We start from the raw sequence: 16,041 nt of genomic DNA, 5'->3' as shown, positions 1-16,041 counted from the left end.
TAGTCTTGGGGCAAGGCATTTCTGTGGTAATTGAGGTCAAAACTTCTCTTTGACAAAAAAACTTTGCAGAGTTTACTGGGTTCATTTGCAGAGTTGTAGCTTATTGAACAGTAAGAAACAGTTTGTTCTTTTACATATTTGACAAATGAAGTGTTGACTATGACAAGGCCTGTGCAGTGTGTGAGGACAGTGTAAGTTGCATGAAATTATTTGAAAAATAGTTCAAAGTAAGTATTTAATGGTAAGCCATGGGAATTTTGAAAAGAGAGAAGCCTTAATGAATATTTCCCCTCTTTTAATGGTCAGATATTGCTCCCTTAAAACACAGCTCAGGAATTACTTTTTATTTATTAACCTAAGTGAGGGAATAAAATCTCCTAAATAATCTGGTGTTAGCTAAGTGAGACCCCGGTGTTGGGGGTGCTGAGGGCAGGTGACAGCACTCGGGCAGTGTTTGTTTGGGGGGCCCAAGGGAAGAAGAGATAATGGCTCCAGCCTTCACCCTGCAAAGCTGCATGGCCTGACACTTCCCTGCACTGCTTTTTCCCTTTCCTCCTCGTGGCAGCCTTGCCAATGAACTGAAAAGGAGCAGAAACATGTGGATGCAGGTCAGCTGCAAGTGTCCATGATGGAGACATGGGGTGCACTACTGCCAGGCAGCTTCACTGGGGCAAGCTGTTTTTCAATCTTCAGGAAAGCAAATACTCTTTCATCTCATAGTGGGGTGGTCACAGGCTGCTAAAACGAGCTTAAGGTTTTTAAATGCAGTATATTGAATTAAGGAGTCCCACAGACATAGGGGAGATGTTGGGTTGCAAAGCACAGCTTTGGTCACATAAGCCACTGACTTAGCATGTGTTTTGAGAGCAGAGATCTGTCTGTGTGTCAGCTGCCCTGCACACCATTGTGTATTCTTAGCCATCACAACCAGAGTCTGCATCAACTGAGCTCCTGCATCTCTCTCTTCTTTTGTTTCCTTTCAAATATTCAGGCGCAATGTGCTGAGCTTGTCCTCGGGAATCGAAGATATTGGTATTATCAAGTGGGATCTAGCACTGTGTCTCCTCCTTGTCTGGGTGATATGTTTCTTCTGCATTTGGAAAGGAGTCAAATCCACTGGGAAGGTAAGTGCTCTTTTACCCATTCTATAGTCATTGCAGTTAGAGATGTTAGGAATACGAAGTAATGCTGTTCTGGAAGATATTCACTATTTCCTGGAAAAACTGTATTTTTCCATTGAGTAAGAGAATTCAACTGACTTTTGAAGGTCATTATCAATGTCCAAAATGCCTGTGAGTCAAGTAGCCACTACTGGAAGAGCATAAAGAAGCAGATACAAGCACAGATTGAGCCCCACCTTTAGCTCTCAGAGGACGAGCATCCCACTGATGTCATGAGTGCAGAAGGTCTCAGGCTTGTGGTGGGTGGTGCTCTGCACTGTGTGTCTGTGTTCTCACTCCAGCCAAGTTCATCCCAGTGCAGCAGGAGGGATGTTAACAGAGCTGTGGTAGGGGTGTTGTGGAGGCACAGCATTTTTGAAATGCCACTCGCCTACGGAAGAGCTCTGTGGAGACACACAAGGCTAAACTTAGGTACCTGTTCAGGACCATTGTCACTAACAAAGATCCTGCATAGCTGGTGGGTGTTGGTCCCATCACATGCTCTTCAGAATCATGTTTTCCTGTAAAGGACAACAGTTGCATCCCTCCTGAACATCCTGCTCCATTGCAAGTCTTGGTCAGTCACTTGGTGTGAAGCATAATACTATTCCCCCTTGCATTCAGTAGTGGTTTTATACCTGTTTTTGTAAGTTTTTGAAGCCATTGTGTTTGTGTAATTCTTAACTTTCAAAATTGCTGCTTGAGGCAGTGTTCAGATAAGTCTGATGGAGGAGGAGGGATCTCAAGGTATTAAGTTCCCCACATTTCTTCTCAACTAGGTGGGAGGAAGTGACCCCATTAGTGCCCCTCCTAAGAAAAAGGTCACAGTGTGAACTCATCTTTTATAAGTCCCCAGAGAAGTCAGGGGGAGAAGTTCCAAGTGCCTCAGCTGTAGAGAGAGCATCATTTAGCAGGTTTAGCATCTTGCACACTGCAGAATCAATAAGGTGACAGAACTTTGTAGGGAGCCAGACCTCATGAGCTCCACTGTTGACTAAACCACTTGCTTTACTGCAGTTTCTGCCTTGTTTTCTGTGATTTTTATCAATGGGCCTCATTTAAAAGCTGGTGCCTTGCCCTGGATTCCCTCCACTTTTCCCCTGAAGGGCAGCTTCCACACCTGTAAAGCATGCATTGACAAAAAATGTTTGTTTCTCTATTCCCACTGACTGATGTGACTTAGTGAGGAGATTGTACAAGTTTTATAGTAAAGGTAGATGCAGTAAATCTCCTGCAGCAGCAGGGTGGAAGTGAGCATTTCTGCAGCACCTTTGACAACCCTGATGTCTGCTCAGAAAAGGCTCTGATAGCACAGAGAGGCCTTCCAAGCTCCCTGTGGTACTATTTCCACTCCCCGTGAAGATAAAAGGTTGAAAACGGGTCTGTTAAAATCAGACATCTAAAAACCTGTGTTCTCTGCAAATCCTGCAAAAGGGTCTCCTGTCTAAAGCAGGGTGGTTGGGTAGGAGTTCACTCTCTGCTCTCTCCCTTCGGAGCTCGTGCGGGTGTGCAGCCAAGGGCCAGCAAAACCATTGCAACGTCTCCAGTTGGCTCCATTAACTTTGGGGTCAAACAAAAGTAAACTGTAAACTCTAATGGAGGACTTGAATTATTTGAAAAGTCTGGTTTACTTTAGTAGAGGGTTGTTTATAGCACTTCCCTGCTTTCCAGTGTGTTAATGGCTCTTTGGAGAGCAGGGTGGGGGTGGGGGGAAAGCTGTACTTTTCAAATCTTTTAGGAAAGCTTTGGACAAATAAATACGAAATCATGATGAAAAATATTAATTATGCTTAAGCTATAGATGATGTGCTTCATCTTAAAAATTCCTGCAGCATTGTGAGAGAATCTCTACCTGCAGTGCAAAGACCTCTCTATAGGTTTTTGTTCATTCAGATCCTGCAAATGTGTCAAAGCTTTTTGTTATGTTTTGGTTTTTTGGGGTTTGTTTTGTTTTGTTTGTTTGTTTGTTTTGTAAGAAAACTTTGATTTTTTTATAGTCCTGGCTTTTTTTAAAAAAATAATAAGAAGGTGGATAAATCCTTTTATCCTGGTTTTGGTGAAACTAGGCTAATGTGCAATAAATGTTATTTGTGGAAAATATACAGAAAACTCAAAGAGATAATTAAAAAGGGCATGTATGAAAAGATTTCCTTTCATTCTGTGAAATCAGCCCCGCTCTGTGAATTATTATGGCAATGCAGGCTTTGAGTTCTCCTTGTTATTCTCAGAGGACACACTTATGAAGAGCAATGGAGCATCCTGGGAGCTTTGCAGTAGTTAAGCAAATTCTGAAAAACAAAAATACATTTTAACTCGTGGCAGCAAACTGTAATTACCTGGGGGAATCATCTGACTCCAAGAAAAATCCCCTTTCTTGGACAGTAGTGTCTGTAACACAGCAGTTATATAAAAAATGAGAGAAAGCACTGATGAGCAAAGAAAGCAAAATGTTAGAGGTCAAAAAGTGTGGGTCTAAAGATAGAACTGTCCAAATGCAAGCTCAATTAACCCTCGTGCTGGAGATGAAAGCAAAGGGCTCTTTCATCAAATGAATGAGGAGATAACAAGAAGAGAAGAAGTAGGCTGTTATTCAAAGAGAGTGGGAATAGAGGTTAAAGATAATGAAGACATATTTTCAAACTGGATGAATAGAGCCTTAGTTTCCAGTAATGATGTTGCTGAATAGGCAGCAAGGGCAAGAATGAAGTTATAGGACTGGAAATTACCACTGTTGAGGCTGATGCCAACCTGGAGGGCTTGATGTGTTCAAGGAGATAGGAAGGGAGACACAGGAGCACAGATAAAATGACCTTCACTTCTGAACACAGTTCCTGGGGAGGCTGGCTGTAGGAGCAGCAGTGGGGCTGCACATCAAGGTCAGAGGTAGCGGCAGAGCTTGCGAAACAGTTTGCCGTTTTAAAGTTCCAATAAAGAATGAGGTAATCATGTTTCAGGGGCCCTCAGTGAGTAAACCTTTTCACTTCCCTGGCAGAGGTGCACTTGTCATGTGAAGGGGACAAACACAAAGGCAGAATTTGAACAAAAGTCATGAATCATATAAAATCATGTCTGAGTGATGTGACCATTGACTGGGCCCTCTGGAGGGATTCATGCATTGCCTTCAGGCCTAAGGCAGTAAGGTGTTAAAGACCACTAAACTAAAAGTAGACACAGAAACTCAGGTCAGACCCTTTTTAGATATGAGGGGGCTTTGAATTCCCGTTGTTAAACCTCTCTTGGTTCTGGAGCTTTGGCTGCCACAGACTAAACATTCCTTTTTCCTTTTCTTATTTCCAGGTAGTGTACATCACTGCCACATTCCCATTCATCATGCTCCTTGTTCTACTCATCCGTGGTGTGACCCTGCCTGGAGCTGCAGAAGGCATCAAGTTTTATCTTTACCCTGATATCTCACGGTTAGCTGACCCACAGGTACAGAACCAGGAGTGGGGAGCGGGATGATTTCCTGTGCAAAGGGGGATGGTGGAGGGTGATGGTGCTGATGTAATGGCAATCAGATTTTTTTCCACAGTCTTTAGAGGTCCAAATATAGCATGAACTTTAATGCTGGGTTATATTTTCCAGAGCTCTGCTTGAGAAGGTCACTGTTAAATGTGTTAATGCATCTTTCCATGTGTATGTTTGTGTGTGTATGCGTGTGTATTTTTTTTGTGTCAAAGGACTCTGAGGCTGTAGACTCTGTCCCGTTATACAATCTCAGCTTTCTTGTTGGTAAGGTAAGGGAGATGCATTTTTTTAATGAGGATAGTCTTTAGTTTCAAAGGGGAGACACGTGAGCTTCACAGATGGAACAGCAAGCGACAACTGTGAGTATCAGTGTCACTTAACTGCCACTGCTCCATAGGAGGAGATTGGGAGAGAAGTGAATGAAACTATGGAAGAATGAAAAGCCATGCAAAGGTGGAGAAGATGCTTTCTGAGGCACAGGAACTACTTGCTTAGCCCTGGCTAGTGGGAGCCAGGCTTACTCTTTCTGTATAGATAGAAATTCTGTCTGTGCTCACAGAGTGCAAGTATGGGACACTTGAGCAGATCAGCATTGTTTCAGCCAACAGTGTTCACGTGAGAAATGAAAAAAAAATACAGTATTCCCCCAAGAAAAAAAGAAAAGCAAACAAGGGATCTTTGAAAACAATAAAATGTTTGTCACAGTGATAGGAAATAACATCTGCCTTTGCTATTGCTTTCTAATGAGTATTAGGTTAAAATAAAACTCCAGTGGTCACTAAAGGACTGAAGTAGGAAAAGGGTAATTGAAAGAAACAATGTGAAAATTTGGTTCATTATCTAGTCTTGTCCTCTTTTACAAGACACCCTTTTCACAGGAGACATTATATTTTATGGTTTAATCTTCTTTTATGGGACCCTATCATTTTTATGATCTACTGTTAGCCCTAACCAGAGAGTGTCAGCAGAGAACATAGGAGAGGTTCGTGTGAGCTGGCTGGCTCCCACCCACGGTCTAGCAAAAGCATCACTCCGAGGAGACAGTAGTCTCCTCAGCCTTCTCAGCAAGGTGCTGGGAAGTGATGGTGGGAGGGAGGAGGTAATGGTCCTCAGTCTACATCCTCACTTACTCAAACTCCTTGGTGGTCTCCACTGGTGTTAGCAGACTTGAATTTGCAGAAAGAAGAGAACAGATGGGATTCAGAGGATGTGTTTTGATAGCTTGCTATGTATTTACTAGCCAAGAAGTTCATAGTGTATGGTTATTTCACTCTGTATGTGTTTTTTTTAATGTAATCAGGACAAAGAATCATGAGACCAAGATCAAATATGTATCTTATAAAGTGCATTGTATTTTGCTTGTTTTCCCCCACCCCTATGGCTTTTTATCTTGCATTTAAGCAGGTACAAAAACAACCAGAAAGCTAGAAAAATAAACAGACCAAATACACAAACCTGTTTCTCAAGCTTTTCACATCCTCAGTTTAAGGACTCTGTCGGCTGACTCTAACTGAAATGAGTTACAAGAGAAATGAGCAATGTTATAAATACTTCTGCATTTCCTATTGCACTGAAACACGTTTGTTGTTGCGCCAACAGGAAGGATCAGCTGAATGACTAAGAAACTAGAAATACTGAGCATCTCTGGGGAGGGGAAACAGGAACTATTGTAGAGATTATGTTCTTCTGGGTTCTGATGCTAACAATTTTCTTTTCCTTGTGAAAGCCAAACTTGCGAATGTGTTGTTCTCTTTCCCTGTCTCCCTGGTCCTTTAGCTCTCACCCTCAATGGAAGCAATTATTTTGTAGATTTTGCTTAGTTTGAACTGTGTGTTTGTGTTGGTTATTGCAATCAACTGTGTGTTATTGTTGATTATTGCTGGTAATAACAGTATTTCTATCTTTCCCTTTAGGTCTGGATAGATGCAGGGACACAAATCTTCTTCTCATATGCAATCTGCTTAGGAGCAATGACTTCCCTGGGGAGCTACAACAAGTACAAATACAACTGCTATAGGCAAGTTTCCATCCAAGGGGGTTTAGTGTTTTAGCTAAATGATGTAAATAAAGTAGGGACAATGGGTTAATTTTTTTTTAATTAACTTGCTCCATGACATATGTGTGACTTAGGGACTGTTTGCTGCTGGGATGCCTGAACAGTGGTACCAGTTTTGTGTCTGGCTTCGCAATTTTTTCCGTCCTGGGCTTCATGGCACAAGAGCAAGGGGTGAACATTGCTGATGTGGCAGAGTCAGGTACGATGGTGTTGGTGGCAGTGGTGGTGGGCACTGCCGCCCAGCGTGTGAGCAAAGTTCTGCAGACCCAATCAGCTAACATTTAAGTGATAAAACAGAACAAGATTTCCCATAATCGCCAGAAAAAAAAAGCACGTTGTTGATTTGGGCTTTAATCTAGAGCAGTGAGGGTTAGCTGGGGTTGTAGTGTTTACTCTGTCTTGATTAACAGGGCAGCAAACACATTTCCTGGAGTGTGGTAATCCATTTGAGTTGAGATTAGAGTTAAGATAACTGAACCATTATCCAGAGTCCAGAATGTCATTGATTCAAGAATTTATTCCATCCTTCTTTTCAGACTACCTTTATTTTCATTCAAATGCAAATTGCCCATGTTTATGTATTTTTATAGCTTAGTGTTGCTTGCTCACAGCACTGGAGTAGGATTAGTACCATGGCCTTTTGAAGGGACACACACACATACATTCCCAAATCTCACTGAAAGGCAAGAGAAGTTGGAGAACTCCCATCTCCAGGGTTTTGTGGACCATTTCACCCACAGGAACTCTAGGTGTTGCAATCCTGCATTTGTTCTCTGTAGCTTCAGCGTGAGGTTGACAGAACTGTCAAAGTCCATTTTGAAATCTGATGTACACTTAGATTCCTCCCTTATTTCAGAAGTGTCCTTCCCATTAACATTCTCCTATGCACAGGCAGAGGCAGAAGCTCAATCCTCATAGCTTGTGACTGGATCTCAAACAAAACAGATGACATTTTTCCTCTGTGCATTTCTAGTCCATGAGGGCAGGTGTAACCATGTGTTTTCACATAGAACAGACAGATTAGTTGGGAATTACCATGGAAAAATAATGAATCAGGCCTTGACAGCCATGAGGCTTAAAGCTAATCAGATTCTAGTAATAACAATGTCACCTGAGTGCACTTTTCATATTTCTTTCTAATTTTTCGAGCACTTTTAATTCACCTGCATAGAATTTGAAAGCTTTCCTCTGCAAACATGCTGTTAAAATGAAAAAGTCAATATATCTTCTAATCATGTGGCTCTGGGAGTTAAGTCTTTAAGAAAAATGTCTCACTTCACAAGGGCTAATGAAAAACTAATGACATTGATGGCACCGCTGGATTCTTGGGTGGCTGCAATTGGCATAGCTCTTGCAAGTGCAATTAGTAACAATCTTGGCCATAATGCTTATTTGGATTGGAGGTTGATTGCTTTGTTTGGAAACAGGAAGCAAGGGAATAATCCTATTGAATGAATCATAAATAGCCCTATTTTTTAATTTATATATAGGTGGATCAATTCCAAGAGTAGTATTTTTAAGTATCTGTACATTAGGTTTTTATCTGGTCAATATTTATTCTAATTTTTATTATTATATCTCTGATAGAGGCAGCTACATTCCTGTCACCTGAAATTTCTAGAATTAAGCAATTCTGTAGTAACACTGGATTGTTAAGTAATCTTTAAACACAAATTAACTCACTTAGTGTTTAAATAGCCTTTTTCCAGCACCTCAAAATGCATTTTTTTAAAGAAGGGGTTTAATAGCTTATTGTAGGGACAGCAAGGGCACAGACTAGCATCTGAACTCTCCTTTTGATTTTTTTTTGCATAGTTTGTTGTCTTCTCCTTTATTTAAATCCATGTCACTGATGGCCAGAGATTGCAACTGGCTCACCATGCAGCGCGTGCCCATCACTGCTGGTCTTTGGCTAAGTCCTAGGGGACATTTTTACATGACAGTAAGCACTACTGAAATTATCCTGAAGTATCCAAACCACCTCCGACGTGTTTTCTTGCTGCTTTTCTCAGAGAGAGAAGTGCAGAGCTACCGAAAACCCTTGGTTCCCCTGGGATGAGTGTCCCAGGACATCCATGGGGCTCTGGGAGAAGTTTTCCTTGCTTCTTCTTAGCACAGGAGGATTCAGCAGGTGCTTGAGCCTTTTTTTTTCTGGCCTTGCCTTTTTTGGTTTCTTGTGATGCACGGTCAGAACTGCTCCCCTGGGTCAGGAAAAGGCAAGCAGAGGTGCTGCCACTTGGCTGCAGCACTTGGCAGAAGATGTTGTCCGCAGGGCTGAGACCCCATCTCTGCCCAGAAAGTTAAATTCCTCCTGCCTTATCCATGACACCATTTGTTTGCTCTCCTGAAAGCCACAGGAACATCAGCAAATTTGCTGACAGCGGAATCTCATGGCCACATTTTTTCCCAGTGCCAAAATCAGTGTTGGTGCCATGTGCCTGGGACACACTTGTCAGCCAGGGCTGGCTCCTGCTGAAGGCACTGGTCACTGCTGGCCTTCACTGGCTTTAGCAGGTTTATTCAACAGTTAACTCAGACTTCTGACTCCTGAGTGAAAGCCGATTTTAAGTAAACAGGTTCTTTTTCTTTTCAGGAATTCTTTTAAAGATAGAGAGAAAAGCAGTGGGGGCTCAACAAAACCATAGTGAGTCCTGTCTAATCCGTGTGGCCTCTGTTTAGCTGGAAAAAATACTTCACCACTCATGCAATTTGTAGCACTGTTACACCAGCACAAGATTTGCCTTTTCTTTTTCTTTTCTTTTTTTTTTTTCAATTCCCTTTGCAAACAAATTCAGATTAAGCTTGTCTGACAATAATGCCTTGGGTTTCCTGGTGCCTGGCTGGTCTCTGCCTCTGCAGCTCTCCAGCCATGCCACAGCACCCCATGGCAGTCAGCCAGTGTGTGGGCTGGGATCATAGCAGTGCTCACTGGCTTTTAATAGCAGCCACAAGTGCTTCACTTTTGCAAAACACTCTTCAAAACAACAGGGTTTCAAATTAAATACAAATTTTAGATTATTTATGTTTCGGTTGAGGACTTGCCAGGAACATTTTCTTTCGCATGGACTTTTTGTATTTCAACACTTAGTTTCAAAGGAAAATCAAAATATAGCTCAGGGCTTAGGGCACTTGGTATTAGTTGGTATCACAGTGCAAGAACAGTTTCAGTGGCCAAAGCATACAAATTGCAGCAAATTTTGAGGAGAGCAGTTTTACATCTGTCTCATCAATTGCACAGATCAGGTGCAAATGCCATCTGTTAGCAGCTCTCCCTCAGAGAGGATCTACTGTATCCACTGAATTAAAGTGGAAAAAAAGCAAAGCTCCCAAAATTTGAGACATTCACCAATTTTTTTGTATCCTCTGTCGTATAAAATCTTAGTTGTGTTTCATTAAAATAAAATTAGTTGTTTGATTGTTGGCTAATTTGTATTTATTTATGTTCAAATATTTTCAGTGACTGAAAGTTATCTTTAGTTTGAAAAAAATTCATCTCATTTTACCTCTTTCTCTTGCTTCTTTTTCCATCTTTCTTGTTGGAAAGGAAAAGTGGGAGGTAGGAAGAGCAGTGTTAGAGATTTTTCTGTACAGATCAGAGATAAGATTTTTTTGGCCCCGCACTGCAGCATCTTAAAAAAATCCTTTTCCCATTGAAAATTACATCAATCCACTTGAAAATTGGCACTTTGAAGGCTCCTCAAAGTAAACAAGCAGATGAGCCAGGCATTCCTTGTTTCACTCTGGTTTGTTATCTGCCCTCAGAATTTTTTGTCAGCATCACCAAATTTCTTCATCTCCTCTGAGAGCCTGCCATAAATGCAGAGCTGCCAGTATTCCTGTCTCCCACTGGTGTAGGGCTCTTCCTCTCTGCACAAAAGCTCTCACAAAGGACACTGATAGCTCCCGGCTCCAGGTGAGGATGCCTCTGGAGAGGAGCACTGCACCTGTGCTCTGTGTGTGGCTACGAGTGAGGTGACACCTGGTCACAGGGCAGGCCAGACCCCACCTAGGGAGGAGCACTCCACACTTTGGGTTCCAGAGCAGAGAACCTGGGCACTCAGCCCCAAGCACTCAGCCCCAACCCTTGCTGGTCCTCCTACACTTGCAGCCCATCCTGCACTTGGGGCTGATGATGGTCATGCTCAGTGTCACCGTGGCAGGTCCATGGAGGCTGGCCTGGATAGGGGCAGATGGTGTAACAGCACGGGGAAGCAGTTTTACACAGAGTGATTGTACACCCCAGCAGTTCCTAACAGCAGTTTTCAGTTTATAAAATTAGGAGTAGCCTGATCACTCAGTGCAGCAGGGAGGGTTTGTAGAAGAGAAGGAGCAAACTCCTTGGAGTGCAAATCCCAGTTTAGAAAAGCCATGCGGGGTTTGGAGGTTGCATACAGAGGGAGGCAGTGGTTGCATTAGTGGAAATCCCAGGGAATGGTTATAGCAGAGTCCCCTTCCCTGCATGCAAAAGAGTTTCATCATCATCATCTTCATCATGACCATGTGGGCTAGCAGTGGGATTCTGCCATTCCCTTGGGTCACCCCTTGTCCCCCAGCCCCTAGACTGTCCTGTGTCCCTGCAGGGCAGGTGTAGGACAGCTCCATTATTGGCATGTTTGAGACAGATGTTAAAACTGGAGATCTCTTAGCACTGGCCTTGGGGGTTTGCCCGTGGTTTCTGCTGTAGTCATGCGTGCTTCGATTTCAGATAAAAGAGCCAAACTGTTTCATTTCTGGTATTTCCAGCTGCGTTTGGATTTATCTGAACGGAACCAGGCATTCCTGAATTTGAGGGTGGCTGCCTTTACCAAAGAGCTGGTACTTACTACTTTTCTTCCCTTCCCTTCCCCCCTCCCTATTTTCTCTTTCTCTAGGTCCAGGCCTGGCCTTCATTGCCTACCCAAAAGCTGTGTCCATGATGCCACTGCCCACCTTTTGGGCAATCCTTTTTTTTATTATGCTTCTGTTGCTTGGACTGGATAGCCAGGTTAGTACAATGGATAAGGGATGTGTGACTTACTGTGTCAGCACTGCTCACTGAGAAAAGCTCGTTTTACAGGCATGAATTAACAAGAGAATACCTCTAGTGGTGCTTGAGAGGAATTCATCTGGGTTGCTTTTTAGTATAGGGGCTGCACTTGATGAATCTACAGCTGTTGATTCATTATATTGTGTTGCTCAGTAAATCTTTGTCATCAAGGGTTAGTGGGGTCTATCCCACTAGGGCAGTACTCCCTAACCTAAATTTCACTCCTAGTCTGGCCACAAAATACCACCATTTTGGTTACAGTATTTTCCTACTTTGGGAAAAAAGCTTAATCATTTTAAAACACAAAGGACTGCAGTAGTCTGTTCCACAGAGCCCTTTGTGCCATTGCGAACACCTGCAGGGTGTATACACCATCATTAAAAAACTAACAATTAATAACTGCTAGGAGTATGGGTTTTGATGGTTGCCAAGTGTCAAAAAAGAAAAGCAAAGTCAGCATGAGGTACAAAAAAGCACATAATGTTTTGTGCAGTATATCCAGGGTGGCTTCAAGAACAATAAGACAAAGCTGCAGCCTTTTTTGGTGGCCTTGGGCTTGGAGGTGCTGAGCAATGTGGAATCCTGCTGACTTTCACGTCAGCAGCATGCATTCAGTACCTCCAGACAGGCCAGAAAGCATCTCAGATTCCAGCTGTACTAATTTTATAGCACACGCTGCTCTTAATTAGTGAGCGTGGAAAAAATCAGAAAGTTCAGTCAGGAAGTTCTGTTATTTTTCCCAGTGGTTACTTGTAGGAATGTTGGACTAAATACTGCCAAGGAACCTGTAAATCATTTCTAGATAGTCTACTTACAAGGAAACATGGGTGACCAGGGATTATGCAGTAACTGCACATTCAAAATTGCCAAAATTTTCTGCATTCAAATGTAAAGTCACTAAGATATATATATATATATATATATATATATATATATATATATATATATATATATTCATAAGGATGAAATGTTTCTGTAGCCTAAATGCTCTCTCATATGAGGAGAGCTCTGTAAATGGAATTTTTACCCACTTGTTGTGTACTTAATCTCCGACTTTTTTTTTCATTTCATTTGCTCTAAATTGCTCTTTATGGCTTAATCTTTGAACTCTACTGAGCAACTCTCAATTGCTCCTAAGTAAATGTGAAAGTACCCAATGCTGTGGTTCAGCAACCCTATGCTTATGCAAATTGGAAGCTGTCTAGTAATTTTAAAAAGCTCCTCACTGTGCAGAATGATTAAAACTAATTGGAGCGCTTAATTTCTCTCCTCCACCCCTCTGGTTTTTTTGGAGTGCAGTCAAGCAGGTTTCTGGAATGCCAGAGCAGTTTTAGATCAAATCAGCTCAAAGGAAAGGGTTGCATTTAAAAAGAAAACCAGTTTTACACAAGTCAAAGTAACAAGACAGGATGCAATAAAATTTGGTGGAGGACAAAATCCGTTTGCAGAACGGTCTCTATTTCCAAAATAGAACTTCAGGAAATAGAGTAGGGTTGTTATAGGGCATTTCTGGGTGCTGCAAGAGCAATGAGGTGCCAGGTAGGAAAATGCAGCTTTTTCTGAAATAAACTTCTGTCTTAGGTTCCCCAAGATAAGTTATTAGTTAAGATGATGTATCTACTTAAAGTGAAGATCTTTTCTACAGAGGAGGCCTTGATGGATACCTCCAGTCCATATCCTCGTGTCTTCAGTGAGCTTGGTGCTTTTGTACCTTGACAGGTTGAAAGCACAGATCAGTCAAAAGATCCCTTCTATGGTTTTGCTTGGGGAAGTTCAGTAGTTGCTTTCCTCCAGCTGCAGAAAGATCTGTTTTTGAATTAACTTCCAACTTTTATTCAAATCCAGTTTGTGTTTTTTAGTTAACTCAAGTTACACAGTTGTATAGTTTTCGAAAGACAAGTGAGTATAAATACAGTTATCATGAAGCAAGATAAAGTCTTTCAGCTCATTTATTCAGAGCTTCATTTTTGGTTTGCAAGTGCAAATAGTTTGCCAGATCATTGAATGTGAACTGTATGAGCAGCTCCATTATTGCTGCAGAAGTACCCAGAGCCTCAGTCAGAGATACTCCTCTCACAGCTCCACGTTCAGTCAAGAAGAGGTGTTCTTTCACATCACAGTATGCTTTGCCTTGGCTGGATTTTGACTAACATACCCAAGAGCAGAATTATATCAAATTGTGGAATTAGCCTAACTAATATCTGTGATGTTTCCTGGCACATCAGAAAAGGTCTGGGAGGTACTCTCCTAGCTTGGACTTTTTTTGAGTGTTTTCCCTCTGCCTCTTCTCTAGCATACATCCTGTGTTCATCTGGGACAGTGACAGCATAAAAGTCACATAAGTGCCTTCCTGTCATCAGGCACATAAGTGCTTCCCTCGTCCTTGTGGCTTGCATTTGCAGAGCCCCTTTTTAGCTCATAAGGCTTCTTAGGTAATGAAAAGAAATTCTGAAAGCTTGTTCCATCCTGAAAGCTTCTCCCAGGCTCCAACCTCAGCTTTACAAAGGAGCCGTTTCCGTTTCTTTATCGAGAGCAGCACAGAGCACAGGGCTGGGGTGTTGCTGGGGAGGGTTTGTTCAAGCAGGAGCCTGGATGAACTGCATAACAGGTAATCTTCAAGTCGTTTCTCCACTGTTGTTTTCCCCCTGTAGTTTGTTGAAGTTGAAGGACAGATCACGTCATTAGTTGATCTGCACCCATCCTTCCTAAGGAAGGGTTACCGACGGGAAATCTTCATCGCCATAGTGTGTTTCCTTAGCTATCTTCTGGGACTAACTATGGTGACTGAGGTAAGTACCACCAGTGCAGCAAATTGCCTTCTTCTTCAGCCATTTTTCAGGCCAGTTTTAGCTATGTTTGAGACTGCAAAGCATTAGTGACTCAGAGGAGGAGTGCTTTTTAGATGGACAGATCATCTTTCATCCCTAGCTCTGAAAGCATTTTGAATGGGAGTGATATGTCCCTTTTCAGTCACAGGAACAGATACATGAAACCTCATTAAATTCAATCTGATCTCAGGTACCAGTCAACACGAGTATGAGTATTAACATCTAGTCCTAAATGATGAAACATAGGGGAAACCTTCAGCAGAGCACTTTGAGAACTCATCCAGTGGCATGCAGGGAAAGAGATTTTTATCTTACACAGATTTGAATTAATTAAATTCCACTTGATTTATTCTAGTGTAAACAAGACAGGAATATGTTCCAGTGCCTGCACTGTTGTGATATTTATCTTCAAAATAAAATCCAAGCCAGATTTTAAAAACAACTGAAAGAGCATGACTGTGGGAGGTAAAATAGCACCTGTAACAAAAATGCCCAAACCCCACAGTTTTTCAAGTGAAAGTGCAGTGTAGTAAGAGTAGAGTCTAACAGCAGAGTATAAATAGAGTTATAAAACAAAAAACGAACTATTTTCATGAAAGCAGCCTTTTGACTCAATAAATAAATGAAGACCCTCCTGATGAACTGACTTCATTTTTAGTCTTTTTAAGGTGTTAATGTTAGGAGGCAACCATTTGTTTCTTTTAAATGCCCATCCTAAAATACTTAGAAGATGGAAAGATTTAGGTGTCTCAGTAGATTATATTAAGTGGCTTAATTTTGTTTAATCATTGTCTTGTTTGGAGTTATTCCTGTAGTAAACATGCATATTCCCTGGGGAAGGTAATGCCAAATATTTATCTTACCTGTTTGCTAGATGCTGCTTCTTGTTGGACGGGAGTCACTGGGATATGTTGGTAGATGTTACTGGGAGCCAGGCCTGAATTCTTGGGGTTTTTTTCCTGTTGGATCTTAACCAATTGCGTCTCTCTTTAACAGGGTGGCATGTATGTTTTTCAACTCTTTGACTACTATGCAGCTAGTGGTGTATGCCTTTTGTGGGTTGCATTCTTTGAATGTATTGCTGTAGCCTGGGTTTATGGTAAGTGAGAATCCTTTCATATCATAACTTTTGATGAGTCAGTGACAATTTTGCTAGCCAAATATTTAATCATCAGCCGCCCCAGAGTCTTCTTCCCAGCAACAGGCACATGCCACTAATATAAATTTTCCCTGACCTCTTGGAGACAAATTTGCATCTGGGATGAATCCAATCTCCAGTGTTTTTTCCACAAAAAAATGAGTGTTCCTCCATTGCTAATTAATAAGGGCACAATTAAGCATTTTCATGTGTTAAGTTTAGAGGTGAGAGTTGAAAGTGTGGCCAGCCATGAAAATTTCTGTTTGTCTCTCAGAGAATTTCCTTTCAGAGCTGCAATGTCTGGAGGGACAAGCCAACCAAACAGAAAGTACAAAAAGAAAGCTGAAAATATATTCTGCCCCATT

At 41.8% G+C, this 16,041-nt stretch overlaps 1 protein-coding gene across 9 annotated transcripts in view; it reads left to right on the top strand.

Annotated features, from left to right (window-relative positions):
* Positions 1-16,041, top strand: part of SLC6A6 (solute carrier family 6 member 6) — a 56,960-nt gene that overhangs the window by 31,616 nt on the left and 9,303 nt on the right. For all 9 annotated transcript variants that reach the window (XM_038149277.1, XM_038149270.1, XM_038149269.1 and 6 more), the window contains 7 exons: positions 992-1,124; positions 4,458-4,592; positions 6,542-6,645; positions 6,759-6,883; positions 11,556-11,668; positions 14,362-14,499; positions 15,535-15,637. In XM_038149277.1, coding sequence (XP_038005205.1) covers positions 992-1,124; positions 4,458-4,592; positions 6,542-6,645; positions 6,759-6,883; positions 11,556-11,668; positions 14,362-14,499; positions 15,535-15,637 — 851 coding nt within the window. The remainder of the gene's footprint in view (positions 1-991; positions 1,125-4,457; positions 4,593-6,541; positions 6,646-6,758; positions 6,884-11,555; positions 11,669-14,361; positions 14,500-15,534; positions 15,638-16,041) is intronic.

This window comes from Motacilla alba, chromosome 12 (assembly GCF_015832195.1).
Source record: "Motacilla alba alba isolate MOTALB_02 chromosome 12, Motacilla_alba_V1.0_pri, whole genome shotgun sequence".
NCBI classification, from domain to species: domain Eukaryota; kingdom Metazoa; phylum Chordata; class Aves; order Passeriformes; family Motacillidae; genus Motacilla; species Motacilla alba.
The sequence above is the reverse complement of the archived record's forward strand: the minus strand, read 5'-3'. Positions and strand labels throughout refer to the sequence as shown.